This window comes from Hakea prostrata, chromosome 1 (genome assembly GCF_041222555.1).
Source record: "Hakea prostrata isolate BN-2017 chromosome 1, UWA_Hpros_2, whole genome shotgun sequence".
Taxonomy (NCBI): domain Eukaryota; kingdom Viridiplantae; phylum Streptophyta; class Magnoliopsida; order Proteales; family Proteaceae; genus Hakea; species Hakea prostrata.
Genome location: NC_142600.1, coordinates 20692035 through 20710143, shown reverse-complemented (window position 1 = coordinate 20710143; position 18109 = coordinate 20692035). Strand labels below are relative to the sequence as shown.

General features: G+C 38.9%; 1 protein-coding gene across 3 annotated transcripts in view; it reads right to left on the bottom strand.

The window, feature by feature from the left end:
* Window positions 1-18109, bottom strand: part of LOC149028194 (uncharacterized) — a 125193-nt gene that overhangs the window by 82495 nt on the left and 24589 nt on the right. For all 3 annotated transcript variants that reach the window (XM_089169146.1, XM_089169131.1, XM_089169139.1), the window contains exons 7-9: window positions 17396-17458; window positions 4689-4781; window positions 3728-3838 (exon numbers count right to left, since the gene is read on the bottom strand). In XM_089169146.1, the coding sequence (XP_089025272.1) occupies window positions 3728-3838; window positions 4689-4781; window positions 17396-17458 (267 nt within the window). The remainder of the gene's footprint in view (window positions 1-3727; window positions 3839-4688; window positions 4782-17395; window positions 17459-18109) is intronic.

Here is an 18109-nt window from a genome sequence, read left to right as displayed (position 1 = left end):
CAGCACGAAAGTGTATATCAGAGCTTGATCAACAACATATATTTATACGACACTCATACAATCATTGTAGAACCTTGTATTTGAAAAAAATCAAATTTGGGGGAAAATCTTACATTTCTTGAAGATCACTTGAAATAGGCTTGAATCACTTGAAATATGCTTGAATTTGTTGTTGTAGATGAGTTGATGATGTTGCTATGTTGAATCCCCAACAAATTCCGGCCAAAAATCAAGTTTTCCGGCCAAATTTGGGCTTCCAGCAAGATAGAGGGGAGAGAGAGGCGAGATATGCCTCTCTCGAGCGAGACAGGGGCTTTAAAAAGCCCCTAAAGTGTGGAAAAAAGACCTGTTAGCGAGATCTCGCCGAGATATTGGCAAGATCTCACGAGATGGGCGAGATCTCGCCAAAGATCTCATCTCGCTATTGAAAAAAAGCGAGATATCTCGCGAGATCTCCCACCATGGTCATCAGCCACCAAGACCCCATTAAGGATATGCCTCTTCAAACAAAAGTCCCTTGATTTTTTCTATACAAGTACGTCAACCCTTGAGCTCCCTCGCCAGCACTTCAACCGCCAATTCTAAATCCAACATCAAAAGCTTATTGGCTTGAATTTTTCATTTTCCTCAGCCCCACTTTCTCAGGAATAAAAGAGATACAGCTTACATTACAAAAGTTGAACCTACCATCTTGTGAATATCTTTGCACAACTCCACCAATTCCTCTCGAGCTACCAAACATACCTTGAAGAAGACCATGTTGAAACCACCTGGCCTAGATTCCTTCTCAATCTCCAATTCTGCATAACAATTGGAATATCTTTCCTCTAAACTTATAGAAGCCAACTCTATCAAAGAATTTGTAAGTGAATAGTATGACCAATTGATCTCTTCCATAAGTTAACGAATCAGTTACTAATAGTCAACCAAGTTGTCAAGGTGTCCTGGCCCTTCTTTGGGTCAAGGCGTCTAGGTGTTGCCTTGTCACCTTGCTTGGTGCCGCTTGGTTTCGTTAGTTGTTACCCTCTTATCACCTTGGTCACCTAGACAACTATGATAGTCAAACAATCTCCAAGAAATCAAATGTTTTGTTTTTTAATGAAAGTTTTTAGTTAGCACGAGTAGTAGCTGTTCCACTCACATATATTAATTGTTGATGCTATCCTATGCAAATTGATGATATTTGGGAACAGAACACCTATATAGGTTAATATCCCCTCCAGGATTGTAAAGCATGACACAATATAACTTTTCATATTTTTTTTTCTTTTTTCCCTTTTCTAGGATCTAATAAATTATTGCTCAAGGCCCCAAAAGAAGAAAGGAGGCAAAAGGAAGGAAAGAAGAGAATACACATTGAGGGAGACAACAAAAAGAAGTGGAAGAGGAAGAAAAAGGAAGGGAAAGAAGGGTTCCAAAATGTGCCCAACCTAATAACAGTGGGCAAAGTAAAATATCCAAACTCGGGAAACAAAAATAACACATTCCACAGGGTTTCTAAGAAAGAACTAGAACAAAGCAAACGAAGCTTCGAGCTAACTTCAAAGAAAATGGCTTTCCAAATCATTACAGAAGTACGAGAATTGGAGGTCCATCTCCACAAGGAAGGCATGAAAAAGAAGCAAAGAGAGAGAGAGAATGGAGAGACTAATGAAAGGGAGTATTAAATAACTCTCTTTCCATAGAGACAACTGACCCTTATGGTCACAAAGCCAAGGCGATCCAAGGCGTTCTAAGGCAATTGAAAAGTTTCGGCTGTAAGGCACCCACTAAAGCGGTGTCAAGGCAAGTTTGGAAATTAAGTGTTAAAGCCCCTTCCCAATTCTATTCCAACATAAGTACACCACATATCTAGGGGATTGACCATTTGATCTTCTTGTTTGAACTATTTTTGTTGGATTCAAAAAGGGGACATTTTCTTATCCATGAATAGTATCTAATCTAAGTAAATGAAATATCAAATATAAAAATAGTTTCTGATAATGATATTTGGCAATAAGTAACCACCAGATTTAGATCCAATAATACAGCGGCAACCACCTAGGCCCCTATAAATCAGCCAGGATGCCTGAGTGGTGGAAAATATAGCTGATGGCATAAACTTTTACCTATGCCACGCGATGATGTAACCAGCCAAAGACAGCCCAAGACAGCCCAAGAAGGGCTGAAAGAGGGTCCAAACCCACCCACATTTTGAGGCAAGCTCAGGGAGCCGAACCAACAAAAGGTTAATTTAGTCATTTTCCACCCCTGGATCGAGTCCTAAGTAGCTGGAATAAATCCAGTTATTTTTCTAGAGTCCTCCTATGTTTTCTTTGTTATTTGGATCCCAGTTGGAGAGTTATTTTTAGTTTGCGTGGAAGTTTGTTGGTTGGGATAAGATTCCTTATCCAAAGGGGTTTGTACTTCGTATCATCTAGAGTTTGTTTTATTTGGAAGTTAGTTATTTGAGTCCTTGTCTAGCAAGTAATTGAAGCAAGTTGGTCTTATTAGAAGAGTCAAGTAGGACTCCAGTTCCTCTCTAGAATTACCAAATGAGTCTTGTAAGCAATTGAGCTTGTTTGATGAATAAAAATTGAGTTTCAAGAATTGACTTTGAGAGAAAGTCGTAGGATCCCAAGTGAGTGACCTGCAGCTGGGTAACAGTGATTTAATTCTTCTTCTTCTTCTTCTTCAAACATTCAAGCAACAGTTCCAACAAGTCTTTTCAGTCTGCAAGTACAGAAGCTTCCCACCCCTTCCCCACCTCCCCTAAGCCATCGCACCCATACCCCTGCCCCTCCCCTGTTCTGCCCAACATTCCTCACCACCTGACCTTGCTGCCGCACCTATGCAGCAGCAGTCCTAAGCCCTGCAACTCCTGTGATCACTTCCCCTAACTCCCACAACCTTCCCAGCCCCTCAATTATTTCTGAATTAGGCATTGTTTTCCAGTTTCCAAAATTCTGCACTTGTCTTCTTTATGAAATTCTGCAGAATTTCAACTTTCAAAAACCCTAAGTTCTGAAATTCAGAACTGAACCACCTTCTACAGCAGACTTTAAAGCTTCAAGAGTATCCTAAACCCTAAGACATCCTTTCCTTTTTGCTGGAAATCCTGGGCAACCCCAAGAATCCAGGGAACCCTAAGTTCAGGTTTACATCTCGGGAATTAGGTGAATCTAAGACAGCTAACAGTCTGTCCATTCAACGAGACTAACTACTGTTCATTTGGCCTTTTCAGGTTTTAGAACCATGCAGAGCAGATATCAGACTACCCAAAAAAGGTGTACATGGCATGGCTTGTGAAAAATACCAAGGGCTTATTTGACCTAGCCACTTAGGTTAGTGCCATTCAATTTCTAGGGTTTATAGAACCTAGCTTCTCACATTTAAAACATGTGGCCAACAAAATGACATTTGTAACCTAAACTGCTTGAAGCTCTAAATTTAGGCCTGCATGGGTGGCTGTTAAAGCTTCATCAGCTTACATGGTAAAGATTCCAAATGTTATTTTGGTTGGCAGCACATTTCGAAATTTGCATAAACCCCAAAATATGAACAACCCCCCCCCCCCCCAAAAAAAAAAAAAAAAAAAAAAAAAAAAGAGAAAGAAAAAAGGGACAAATAATACATATTTCAGCCAACATAACAAAGCAATGCAACAGACATGCTACCTCTTAAAGTAAGAGAGGTGCTTTTCCACAAATATAATTCAAAAAAAAACAAAACGAGGTTCAAAATGTACCACAGAGAACGTTAAAAGAGCATCATGGTGTAATTTTAGGGCTTCAAGCATATGCTGGAGGTGCTTCTGAATTCTGGAAAGGATTTGCTTGGTTTGCAAATTTTCTTTCATCTGCAAGATTAAAACAATAGAAGCTACATCAGCAATGAAGGTCTAGTGCTAAAAAGCTTGACTGAAAACACTCCAGACTATTTCCAAACTGGATCTTATGTAACAAGAATGGTTTCACATGAGGTGGAAAAACATTATTTGAAACTACCAAAAATAACACAATTTTTTCCTTTTCGTGTGTAGGCAGGAGGCAGGGCCTCAAATAGAAGGAATGACATGGCAGAAATGTATCAGACTCTGCTTGCACTGGAACCAATTGATAATAAGATCATATCACCTTCAGAAAAACCACAACACAACGATTTAAACTGCAACCCCAACAGTAAGGAAATAATTTCAAAGAATCTCAATTGAAGGTGATTTGCGATCTCTGATGTGAAATATATAATTTATAGACCCCACAACCCTCATAAACCTATTTCAACATGAAAGACCAAAAATGGTAAACCTCATTTAAACTCTAAAACAAATTGAACTTACAATAAATAGAAACCCCCTTACACAAGACGCCCATTCAGTAATCAGTCAAAACTCATCCAATATGACTCGCATTAATAAAATATAAGTTTTCTTGGATAGGTTAGTAACCATTCAGACAAGCCAAACTCCCAAAAAGCAAGATTTTCAAAACAACCCTAGAAAAGTGGCAGAGACAGAAAGAAATTTCTTCTTTGAAAAATAAAAAAGAAAGCATCCTAAACTACTGTAACTTCCATGGCCTTGGGTGTTATACTGCAACATCAGGTAGTAACATTTCCTTTCTTCTTTTTTAAAACAAAAATTTTGGAAGTCAGAGATGAGACATGAGTCATTTATATTTAAGACCAGCTCACCCATTTACAAACTGTACCTCTTGCAATTGTCCAATTTTTTTCAATGTAAACATCATATGATATAGCTTTCTGCGGGCATTTCCAATTCTTGTGCAGTCTACTGAGAAAATCTGCCAACAAAGATATTAATTAGAAATAACCCAGAAAAAGAAGAAAAAAAAAGAAGAGGCTAATTATAACCAAAATAAGTTTTGGGTTGGTTACATGAGTGTTCGTCCTTTGGTCCAATTAATTTTCATTTGCAATATGATGGGCTTACAATATGCGTAGGAACATGGTTGTCAAGGCGGCAAGGCAACCAAAGCAATTGAGGCCGCCTAGGCCTAGGCAACAAAGCGACGCCTAGGTGGCAATAAGGTGACCAAAGTGGTTAGGTCAAATTTTTCAATACAACTACTTTTCAATACAATCACTTTCTATAATAAGCTAAACAAACATTTATTAATCACGTTCATCCAAAAAAAAACACAAGCATTCAAGAATAAAATAAAGAATTTAATGATTCATTGATTCTCGATTCCAAAATGACTAACTATTAAATTTATAGACGACTTTGTAGAATAAATTTTGATTTAAAAAATAAAATCAAGAAAAAAATATTATGTAGAAAATGTCAAAAAAGCAGGTTGCTTTAGTGTCTAGGCAGCAATAAGGCGCACAAGGCGATAGCACCTAGGCAAAAAAGCAATCAAAAATTTGTACATCAACTAAGCGGTTCAAAACAAGGCGGTTGAAAAACTGCCAAGGCAAACACTTTGACAACCATGGATAGGAGGTAGGAATATGGAGCTTACTTTACTAGTCAGTCTAGCCAGAGACCTCTTAACTTTTTATTTTTTTATTTGTTGGGTGAAAAAAAAGTTAGTACCAAAACACCAAAAGGAATGGGGATAGAGGTGTGGTTTGTGAGGAGAAAGCTCTAGCTATACAATCCCTAAAAATGGAGGGCTAACAGCCTCAAAACATGGAATGAGCAAGGCCCCAAGAATTGACAACGTGCATGTTCCTCAAGTAGACCATCAGAGAGCTGTGGCAAATCATATGAAGCTTGAAGTTGATATTGAAAAAGATTGTGTTCCAAAATTATGTCAAAAGAGCTGGAAGTCCATTTACAAGGATTCCTCCGACCAATTCTACCTGATGAAAGCCTCAACGACCAACTTGCCGGCTGTGCCGCAGATGAGTCACCTAAAAATGTCCTAGCCAACCAAAATGATGACTATCTGAAGAATCTGACTTGTACCAGAGTGACACAACCAGATTTTATACATAACAAGAGAACAACATGAGAAAAGTAGATATCCAACGTGGGATACTACATCAAAATTTCCTATGCACAAATCCATCCTTAAAACCGAATTACAATAAATAAATAAAAACCCCTCAAGTTGGCGCATAGATTTCTGTCATGCCCAACTTACTAACATCAGAGCAGAAAACTTTAGATCCTTCAAGGCCATGCTCGCTCTACCCTTTAATGAAGTGTCAGTCAATCTCGAAGTGCTTAATCCCATAATGATGAACAGCAGTTGTAGATATAAATTATGTCCCCCTCAAGATAGTGCATAGATATCTTCCCTCCCCATTACCTATCCCAAAAGGGCAAAAAGGGTGGCAATTCATTCTTGACCAATGAAAAGCAAACATAAGGATTGTGACAAGGTGGGGTGGACACAAAGAAGTATGATGGATCAGGTTGCAACAAGGGATGGCGTTACAGCACGAAAAAGAAGATGGGACGAAGGAGGAAGGTCAATAGTTACCTTTCAAGTTCAAGTGGGAAATGACACTTCTAACCTCAGTTTTCTAGCCATATGAGCACATGATCATGAAAGTTCCAGCAAAAATGACCATAAATAGTATTAGAGCATAGTAGATAAATAGGTCTATACCCCATTATGGTTTTTCTATTATTTTGATTCATTTTAAATAGAGACAGTGTCCCCTAATGATACCAAACACTTGCAACTGCTGCACAGCATGATCAAGAGAGAAAATAAATGAATTTCTAGTTGCTGAATCATTAAATCCCAAAAGGTTACTACGACTGAAGGAAGATTCAAGATTTATTAAGGATTACAAAGCACTGGGAAATGGTTGTATCTGTAAATGCTATGTGATGGATCTGTGCTGCTGTAGTTTAGGAACAAAAAATAATTACCTACAAACTGAGAGGAGAGAATAATGCAGATGGAAATGTTAAAAAATAGAAAGGAGAAAATAGAGAACAGCAAATTAACATAGGAGCTGGTTTTTCAACTGAGGGATTCTGCTTATCAAGGTTGGAACAACTGAAGTTGAGAATTTGTGAGTTGAGTTGCCAAAACCAAGAAATGAAGAACTTCAGAAGGATTAAGAACAGGAAGGAAGGATCTGATGGCGAGATCTCGGTCGAGATATGCCAAAAAATTGGCGGTAGTCTCGGTAGCCCATCTCGGTGAGTTTTAGGGCTCTGGTTGGGCTGAAACTTGGTATTTAGCCTATTTAAGGCCTTTTGAACACATTGGTGGCCTTAGATTTGTGAGAAAATAACCCTAACTATGTCTCCTACGTCGACCCTATGTGTAAAACCGAAATTCTGTGAAATGCAAAGTTAGAGTCTTAGAGAATAGAGACTATAGATATAGAGTTAGAGTCTTAGAGAGTTAGAGACAACATGTAATGTAATTATGTAAAGATATCAAGTAATTCAAGACATCAAGTTAATGAGTTATCATTTATCAACCATCAAGTATCAAATACAAATATACAATAAGTCAATAACATTACACATCAAGTATTCAAGTCAACAAGTGACCAAAGTTCAAACTTCAAACTATCAAAGATTCAAAGTAATAAATTGTTAAACACTTAAATGTCTTCAAAATTTTACAACCATAACTCCATAAGAATTAAGAAGATTACAACTTACAACTTACAAGTTACAACTTACAAGTTACAAGACTAAGACTAAGAGTATCACTCAACATTCCGCATCAATTGATTCTGAACGGTGGCCACATATGACTCCCAAGTCAATTGATCACTGAAGTATGTCACATATCGGTTTATATGATCATTATATGTTTGCATGTCGAAATCTTGGAGGAATAGCAATGCGGGATAACCGTCAATCGTGGGTGGGTGAAAGAGCCATTGTTGTTGTTGTTGTTCATATAGTTGTTGAGTATTTGGGTACGGGTTTCTAAACCACTCATTTAACAACCCACCTTCACTCCCAGATGCATACTCTCCAGGTGAAGGGTCTTGAGGAATAGTATGACCTCCATAAGAAGAATACCCACTGTAATCTGACCCGGTGCTGTGATCCCTGTATTGGTACCCCGATGACAGGCTCTGCAGTTGTGAATCACTCTGATCTGGGCTCATGCTTCCCATGTTCAATTCAAGACCATGCATGCTCGCATCATCATTCGGTTGCCCCCGCCCGCGCTTTGATCTGCTCTTCCTACTCCTACTATAAGTCCGAGAGATAGGGAACCGTGGCTCACATGTGTCGGATGACTCGGACCTGGTGGAGGTGAGTCAGGTGACTCCCTTTGTTGACTCTGGCTTCCACTAGAAACACGACCAGCCCGATCGCCTCCATGACTCGAACTCGATGTCCGATTTGGGCCACTTGGCCGTCGTGCGGTATCATCGGCATCATCATCCGAATCCCCACTACTAGTTGTCACCTCGGTTGTTTGAAGTCGACCCGGTGGCTCCACAAATGGTACAGCTGATCCTTCCGATGCCGCTACAAGAGCCCTCGACCCTCATCAAAAGATAGGTGCTCACCACAAGATCCGGGCCCATAGCAGCAAAGCAATGGTAGGATCAAGCTGCCCTTCCGGCCCATCCAAAGACCGGGCCACCTCGATCCCTAACCCACTGATATATGACATCATCTTCCTCATCTTTTGCGGGGGGCTCGTGGAATATATCAGTCAACTCAATCGGTTCACGATTGTCGTCATCTATATTATCTTGTATGTGCCCTACTCTCCATCTCATGTTGTAATGCACATACACCAAGTTCTCGAGCCTCTTACTCCCCAACTGCTCCGTACCTTACTATAGATGAGCGAGAAGGTGCTCCAGGTTCCTCTCGCAACCGGAGGATGAGCAAGTCTCGTGAGAGTACTTTAATTGCTATGTCCCCGAGATTTGGTGCACTAGTTCCATATAGAAACCACCAATCACCGCATAACCAAAAATAAGAATGCATTAGGCAAGCAAATCTTTATATTTATATAACTTATCAGTTATCATTTATAGAGTTATAGACTTATAGACTTATAGACTTAATGACTTATAGAGTAGTGAACTATTTACCAGGATCAGTTTTTTTCCTAGTTGCAACTACAGAAGGCTTTGCAAAACTCCCAGAGGCATCCCTGAACTCCCTGATCTGTACACCAATTCTTCAATTATTGTATTATGTATATGCTTAATGCACTAATGCAAGAAGTTGAAAAAACAATTGAATAAGTTCTCACCTCTCCATTAATTGTCCCTTGCATGACGGGATTTGACACAAGCTTCTCCACCACCGCTTGCACCGCAGTCATCAACTTTACATCAAGCCCCAGATCATTCTTGTAATGGTACTTTGGGTTGAGGTAGTAAGCTTGCATTGTGGAAATAAAAAATTTGGTTAGTGACTTAGTGATTTGGTTGTTTACTAACTTACTTGTTTATAAATTATAAGTTATAACAAATAAAGAATTTAAATTAAAGTATACAACAAAAACTTAAAGACTTAAAAGTGACTCACCAGCCAAGTGCAAAGGATGCATCAAGTGCATCTCCCATCTATTATCGATGATCCTCTCATAGGATTTGAAGGTGCTAGGGGCAGCAGCTTTAACCAACTCTTTCATTTGCTGAAGGGCAGCATATATGTGGGGCATTGTGGGCTTCTTCTCCGAATCCACCATCCTTTAAACAAACACAATAGGCTCTATAATGCCCAGTGTCCTATTCAGCTGCCTCCAAAAGGAATCATCAGCAATGGTTTGTTGGGCTAGTACTGCATCAGGATGGCTAGATCCACGCCAACCAAACCACTCCTCACTTGCAAACATGTGCCGAAGACCCACCACTTTCTTCTGGAAGCTTTTCAGAGCTACATAGTTAGTGGCGAATCTAGTCAATCCAGGTCTGACTAGATCACCCTTACAGTGGTTCCTCATCATCTTCAGCACATAACCATGGTTATAAATAAAAGAGCAAATTACAGTGGCACCCCAAAATGAAAGCCTTAATGCACTGACACCCCACTTTATGTTTAAAAACAATAAGTCCTATTCTTTTTCATATTTTTGCAAAGACTATTATATCCTCACTGATTCTTCAAGAAATCTACTGGATCCACCGGAAGAACATCATCAGCGTTACATACGCCAGAACCACCGAGGCTTCTTGCCCGATTCTCTGCGTTCTGGTCTTGTTCCTGTGGAGCTATGATTCCCATCTTCGATCGGCTCTTGATTATTGCGACTCGATTGTGGATTCTTTGATCACATTGGTTGGGCGGACGATTTCCGACGGGACCATGAACTTCTCTCGGTGAAAGGTTTAAACTCCTTAGGGTCGATAGATGATGGCTGTTAACTTACCTTCCAGTCTGCGGTATGCATGCGAATTCGGTGTTCTTCGAGGGATGAAGTCGTCAAATTCGAATCTTGTAGTTACCATAATCCCAATTCAACTCTCACTCTCGCTCTCGTTGCTCCGGATCTCTGCGACTCTATGCTCTCATCGCCGATATATGGGTTGCTTCCCACACCATCACTTCAACAAGAGGAAGACCATCGATGATGATGTATCACTGCAATCCGTGTTGGTTTGTAACATCAACAGAATGGGACGGTTCTTGTGCCATCGACCGGAAAGAGCCATTTCCATTCATTTGATGAAATAAGTTCCAACTATAAACGGCGGACCAGGGTTGGTCTTGCAAATAAAATAAATTTGAAGACGATGATACTTGAGAAGGAATTTGACAAGGAGTAGAAGGGCAAAGAAACCCTAAATAACCATGGAACAATGAGACTTGGAGTTTTTTATCCTAGTTTTCAAAACGAATGTTCGATCTAGGTTAAGATTTGGGAATTTTTCTTCTTGATCGAAGTCGAACCCATCTCTCTGCTTTCTTGTGTCTCCTTGTTCCTTGTGTGGTTTATGTGTGCTAATTGGGACAAAACGAAGGGCGGCTTTAGAGATCTGATGGGAGTTTTGAAAGACACGGATCTTTGAGCAAAGCGGCTCGTTATCCAAGCCCAGAACATCGGTCTCCAGTTGCGATCGAGAGCCACCACACCGAGCCTTAAAATCTACCAAATGAGAACAAATAGCAGCCCCGCTCTCCTTCGGTCGTGGTTCTGTCTCACCGCTTCAGCCGCATCGATTCTCTCGATGGGTCGTCTTCACCGACTCGCAACTCCACGGAGCACTCAAGTGTCTCATCACCATCCACTATATAATCCGGCGAGGCTCTTTCATCCTCCAAGATCATCTCTCCATCTACCATCATGATCGTCATAGGCAGCAATAGGAGAAACGCCGACCACCATTTCGTCCATGAATTCCGGTTTTAGTAAGGGTATTTTTGGAATTAAAATTTTTTTAACAGTGAATTAACAGTTTCACTAACAGAATGGACTATGTGTTTATTGAATTGGGGTGTCTGTGTTTTTTAAACATAAAATGGGGTGTCTGTGCTTTAATGCTTCTATTTTGGGGTGTCTGTGCAATTTGCTCTAAATAAAATTACTTACCCTTCTAGCCCTCTCAACCACAGTGCCGATTGACTTTCTTTTCCCCAAGTCCTTCAACATAAGATCAATCGAATGAGCAGCACATGGTGTCCAAAAGAGGTGGATCCTGCTGCTCTTCTTCCTCATCAACATTTCACCAGCTTTTTTGAAGTTTGCACCATTATCTGTGACAATTTGGACAACATTCTTTGGCCCTACCTCGAGGACCACCTCCCTAAGAAGCTTGTAAAGGTAGTCAGCATCTTTGATCTTATCTGAGGCATCCACTGACTTGAGGAAGGATGTCTTTCCATTGCAACTCACCATGAAATTAATGATGGACTGTCTAGTAGGACCACCCATCCATCACCCATCACAAGAACACCATATGTACTCCATTTTTCTTTTAATGATTCAATGTATTCATCCACCTCCCGCTTTACCTTGGGTAAATATTTATTCATTACTTCCCAAGCTGTTGGGCCTTTAACCCCTACACCTGCCCTAGCAACCGCATTGATCATCCCCCCGATAGTATGGTGTTTTGGCTACATTGGGTGCAATGTTGTTATAGAGCATGAATTTGCTGATTGATAACCTAGCTTCCTCCTCCCTATCGCCTTCTCTACCTCCAAAGAAACATATAGGGAATGCTTCTTTGATAGATGTCTTGTTGGTTGAAGAGGGAGGGGTCTTGGTCAAATGTGGAATCATAATGTGTAGTCTTCCTCCTCCTCCTTTCGGTCCTCTCAGTCTCAGTTCCCTGAAAACTATGTCTAGGTGGCATGGATGCCCTTGACCCCGAACCACCTGCTCCTCTTGTTTGTTCATATTGCCTCACATTATCAGCATGTAAGGACTGTCTGCTAGCTTCCATTGCAGCCTTCATTTGTCTTCATTCGGCTCGTGACTCAACACCCATAACCCTCCTCCTCTCTTCATCATCGCTTGACTCCTCATCAACATCAAGAGTAGGTCTAGATAGCACTGTATCCTCAAATTCCCTTTGCTTTTGTGCCATCTCTTCCTTTTTTTGTTTCCCTCCCCTTAAAGTTGTTGCAATTGCTTTTTGGACTTCATAAGGAACCCTGGGACACTTGGCAACAGCTTTATAACCACCAGCCAAATGTTGCTTTAATCTGGTTGAACCACCAGAATTCAAAGTCTTGAGGCAATACTGGCATCGGGATTTCTTCTTGTCAGCAGTCAGTGGATCCCCATATTGCCAAGCAATGTCCTGAGTCCCACTACCATTGCCGCCACTCCCACTAGTTGCCATTTAAGATTCAAATGTACAGCACTGAAAGTCTGAAATACATACATGAATCATGAATATTCCCAAATAATCATTAGAATAATTTTTAGATACATAAAAACATGTAAAAACAATTTATAAAACAACAAAACACACTTTGTTCTAAGATAACATATATACACTACTCAAACAAACATGTTAGTATTTTTAAAATAAACTACATAATATGAGCATCATTTTAAAAAAAAAACAGATAAATTTTTAATAACATATTATTTTTTATAATTATTTTATGTAAAAATAATTTATAAAACAACAAAACACACACTTTGTTCTAACTTCTAAGATAACATATATACAATGCTCAATAAGACATGTTTGTATTTTTAAAATAAACTAAATAATATAAGCATCATTTAAAAAAATAAAAAAATAAAAAAAAAGATAATTTTTTAATAAAATATTATTTTTCATAATTATTTTATTTAATTATTTAAATAAAAAAAAATTTTAAAAATACAGCAAGCATGATAATCAAAATATTAATACATGAGATTGTAGCCCTCTAAATGTAGTTTAACATAAATAATAATCACATTCATATCATAAGTATTTATTTATAATCTTTAATTTTAATTTTTTAGATAATATATTTTTTAAATACGAAAATTCAAAAAAAAATTAATAACAGAAAATTAAATTTTTTTCCATGAAAGTGTAGATCTAAGCTTGAACATCAACATATATTTATATCACACTCATACAATCATTGTAGAACCTTGTATTTGAAAAAAATCAAATTTGGGGGAAAATCTTACATTTCTTGAAGATCCCTTGAAATATGCTTGAATCACTACAAATATGCTTCAATTTGTTGTTGTAGATGAGTTGATGATGTTGCTATGTTGAATCCCCAACAAATTCCGGCCAAATTCCGGCCAAAATGAAGTTTTTCCGGCCAAATATGAGCTTCCAGCGAGATAGAGGAGAGAGAGAGGCTTGAGAGAGGCGAGATATGCCTCTCTCGAACGAGACAGGGGCTTTAAAAAGCCCCTAAAGTGTGGAAAATCCCACCGTTAGCGAGATCTCGCCGAGATATTGGCGAGATCTCGCGAGATCTCGTCTTGCCTCTCTAAAAAGGCGAGATATCTCGCGAGATCTCGCACCATGGATGTGATCACAAAGACCCCCTGGCAGAAACCCTCAGTGGCACCCCCTGGATGGCTCCAAGAAGGCCCTTTGATCTGGCCGAACCCCCTTATAGGAGTATTTAGGGCATTTTAGCCCTCTTTTGAGAGTTGGGATTACTTCCAGCTCTATTTCTGGAGTTTGAGTTTGCTTTTATTTCTAAAATTGAGTTTGTTTTGAGTCCTTAAGTCAGTAGTCTAGCACACGTTAATTAGAGTTCTAATCAAATAGAATTCAGCATATGCTAAATAGAGTTTTAGGTCACTTTTAAGTTTTATTTAAGCATGTCTTTTTAGTGCCTTAAATCTACTGTTTTGGATGGTTGAGATTAATTCATGTGGTGGGATCCTAATCCATGGTTGTCAAGGCGACCAAAGCAGTTAGGTCAAATTCTTTCAATACAACTACTTTTAAACTCATAAATATCTATTATAAGCTAAACAAGCATTCAAGAATCATAATTATGAAAGATTATCCAAAGAAGAACGCAAACATAAGTTCATCTCTTTAACATAACCTATATCAAAGTATGAAAATGAAATTAGTAATTTTCGTTTTTACTTTCCTTTTGATAGTGTGATGCCAATTAAGTGCCTTGTCCATCTAATGATTCATTGATTCGATTCTGAAATAACTAATTATTAAATTCGTATATGGCTTTGTAGAATAAAATTTAATTGAAAAAAAAATTCAAGAAAAAAATATTATTATTATTGTACAAAAAGTCAAAAAACTGACCACTTTGGCATTTGGGTAGCAAGAAGGCGCACAAGGCGACAAAGCAGTAGCGAGTAGGCGAAAAGCGGCTGAAAAACTGTATGTCAACAAAGCAGTGGCAAATAAGGTGGTTGAAAAACCGCCTTACCGCCTAGGCAGATGCTTTGAAAACCATGTTCTAGTCTATAAAAGAATCCCATTCAGAGTTAAGGTCATGGTTGTCAAAGCGTCTGCCTAGGCAGCAAAGCGGTTTTTCAACCGCTTTGTTTTGAACCGCTTAATTGACGCCCAATCTGCAAAGGAACTCCACCTCAAGAATGTGAAGCATAAGCCAGACTCAACCAAGAATCAATGAATCAGTAGATTCCTAGGCGGACGCTTTGACAACCATGGTTTGATGAGATGAACTTATGTTTGTGTTCTTGTTTTGAATAATTTTTCATAATTATGATTCTTGAATGCTAGTTTTTTTGTGATGAATGTGACTATTGAATATTTATTTAGTTTATCATAGAAAGTAGTTGTATTGAAAAGTAGCTGTATTGAAAAAATTTTACCCAACCGCTTTGGTCGCCTTATTGCTGCCTAGGCACCGCTTTGGTCGCCTTACCGCCTTGACAACCATGGTTAAGGTCTTTAATTAATTAGAATCTAAATCAAGGGTTTAGGTCAAGTGCAAGGATCCTTAATAGACAAGGATCCCCACATAGGTTCCAAGTCTTTAAAGGCTTTAAATAGCCAAGTCTTCTTTTTAATTCCTCAGTCTTGATTGAATAAAGTTATTGAGTTTATGGACGATGCTTACCTAAGTTGAAAGGGCCACGGTTGAGGAAGGATTTTGATTCAAGATCAAGCAACCTTGCATCAATTTGCAACCTTTCTTCTTCATTCCAGCAAGCATCAAGAAGATCAGCAGCCTTCTTCATGATTCAGCATTAACCAAGTACAGAAGTTCCCCACCCCATCCCCTGCCTCCTCTTTCTCACACAAGACAACCCCCCCCAGCCCTCCCCTGTTTCTAAGCAGCCCACCCCCGCCCCTGCTGCCACACCAGACCAGCAGCCCCCCCCCCCAGGATACCCCCAGACCCTCCCCCAGCCCCCCCACGACCCTGTTGAGTCCATCCCCCACACTTTCCCTGCCCTACGACCCTCCCCTTTCCCTCCCAACTCTTCGGGCTCTCTGTCTATCTGTCTTGCGGCAGAAAAAGAAAATAGCAAAAACAGGAAAAAAAAAAAAAAAAAAAAAAAAAAAAAAAAAGAAGAAGAAGAAGAAGAAGAAGAAGAAGAAGAAGAAGAAAGAAAAGAAAGATGAGGGAAAGCAATGAAGAATAGAAGAGATCCTCACCCTTCAAGATCCAACCCATACCCACCCATTACATCATCATTCAATTTGGGTATTTAAACCCCTAAACCCCCCCCCCCCATTCCCAACCGCAGGTTTCCTTTACCCATACCATCTTCCCTAATAATATTTAAGATATCCCACTACCTAGTAAATGATCCCTTCACAATATTCTAATTTTTCCCTTTTCTCCAAAACCCTTCCCACATAATTTTGGATGGATATCCATATCCATCCTTTCCACAATCCAAAATTATTTTTGCTTCTTTCTACCAATCTTAGGCATTCCATAATATTTTTCTACCTTTATTTGCTGGAAATTGTAGGCAAATCCTAAATTCTAGGGAATATTCCTAGGAAGCCCTAAACCTAGAATTGGATTTCCATCAGGAACTTAATATTGCATTAGTAGTGAGTAAACTATGTGACGTTGGGCTTATTGGAACTGCACAGAATTCTGGAACTTAAAAAGACAAAGAATGAAAGGGTAAAAGGGGGAAGGGGGGGATTCGGAGGACAACAATATAGGAAAATGACGAATTAAGGAGTTGATATTGGGAAAGTCCAGACTGAACACAGAGGAAGTATGAACTATGAAGCACGTAATTGATGTGTTGCTGAGTCTGTCATAGGCTGCAAAAGTGTCGATTGCAGTAGATCGTAAGCCGGATTTAGATAACCAGGAGATAAGCTAAAGAGAAGAATTTGGAACTGATTTTAATCTTAGAATTCTGTCCTAAAATGGTTTTTCTGAATAAGATGAGATCACGAGGTGAACAATTAGGCTCTGAAGTTCTAATTTGATAGAAAACAAGGAAGAATTGATGAATCAAAAAAAGAAAATATATTGGGTTCTTCTCATTCAAGTGGGACTCACATCTTTGAGTTGCTGGAACCTCGAAGCAAGAAGGAATTCAAGAGACTAGGAAGGGAAAGAAGATACTGTTGGTCTAACGTGCTGATAGCCTGATAGCAATCTGAGTGACAACACTGACAAGTAAAAAAATCAAGTTAACTGAGGTGAGATCAGCAGTTCATGATGTACTGATATCTGTTATATCATTGATAGGGCAGGTATATGAGTATGGAAAAAATGATAATAAATAAAGATCTGAAAAAGAAAAAGGTGAACCTCAAAAAAATGTTGAATGCAAATATATTTAAGAGAAAAGTAAATAAAGGCGCTTATTGTCCGAATCCCTACCACACAGTAATGAATCCATATAAGCAGTTAAACAATAGCTAACAGGCATATTTGGCTTCAAAATAAGTGACTTACAAACAGTAAAAAAAAGGACAGCATAAATCTGAGAACATTATCACTTCTCATTTAGATGTAAAGAACAAGGGAAAAAATAAAGAAAACAAGCAAAACTAACTAAATGCCAGAAGGAATGAAAAGTGCAAGAAACAGGATGTGAATATCAAATTGACAGGAAATTTTCCCGTTAAATGTAAGAAGACATGGAACACTGACCTCCATAGACAAATTCTTTAACCAGTCCCCCAAACATTCTTCCTTCATCTTCCATGACAATGCCTGGACAAAAAAAAAACCATTTAGAAGCATAACTATTGCATTAAATAAAATAACTTTCATTTTTTGCTTCTTCCCATTTATCAGATTGGTAATAGGTGAAGAATTATTGAAAAGAGAATGAAATATGAAATAAACAAAACATTATATAGGTGGCCTTACACCTAAGACAAAAGAAAACAACACAAAACAAACAAGAAGACTTACCCCAACTAAATGAGGTCAGCTAGATGGATCCTTGCCTTCCAATCAGGCTTTAATTGTAGCCCATACTGGACACAAGGCCTAAGCCATGCGTATTTTTTTTCACCACTTCTCCCACGGTTATCTTAGGTTTGCCCCTAGCTCTTTTAGTTCCTTCAATCTAGATCGAATAACTCCTCCATACAGAAGCATTTAAAGGCCTCCGTTGAACATAGTTGTGCCACCTTAAGAGACTTTCTCATAGTATATCATTTATCAAAGCTACGCCCAATCCAGCTCTAATAATGATTGTTCCTTGCTTTATTCTTCCTAGCATTGCCAATCATCCATCTCAAAATCCTCAACTCTAGTACATTGAGTTCATATATATGATGTTTATTGTTAGCCCAAAACTTTGCACTATACATCATAGTTGATCATAGGACAATCAATCCTATGGAATTTTCATTT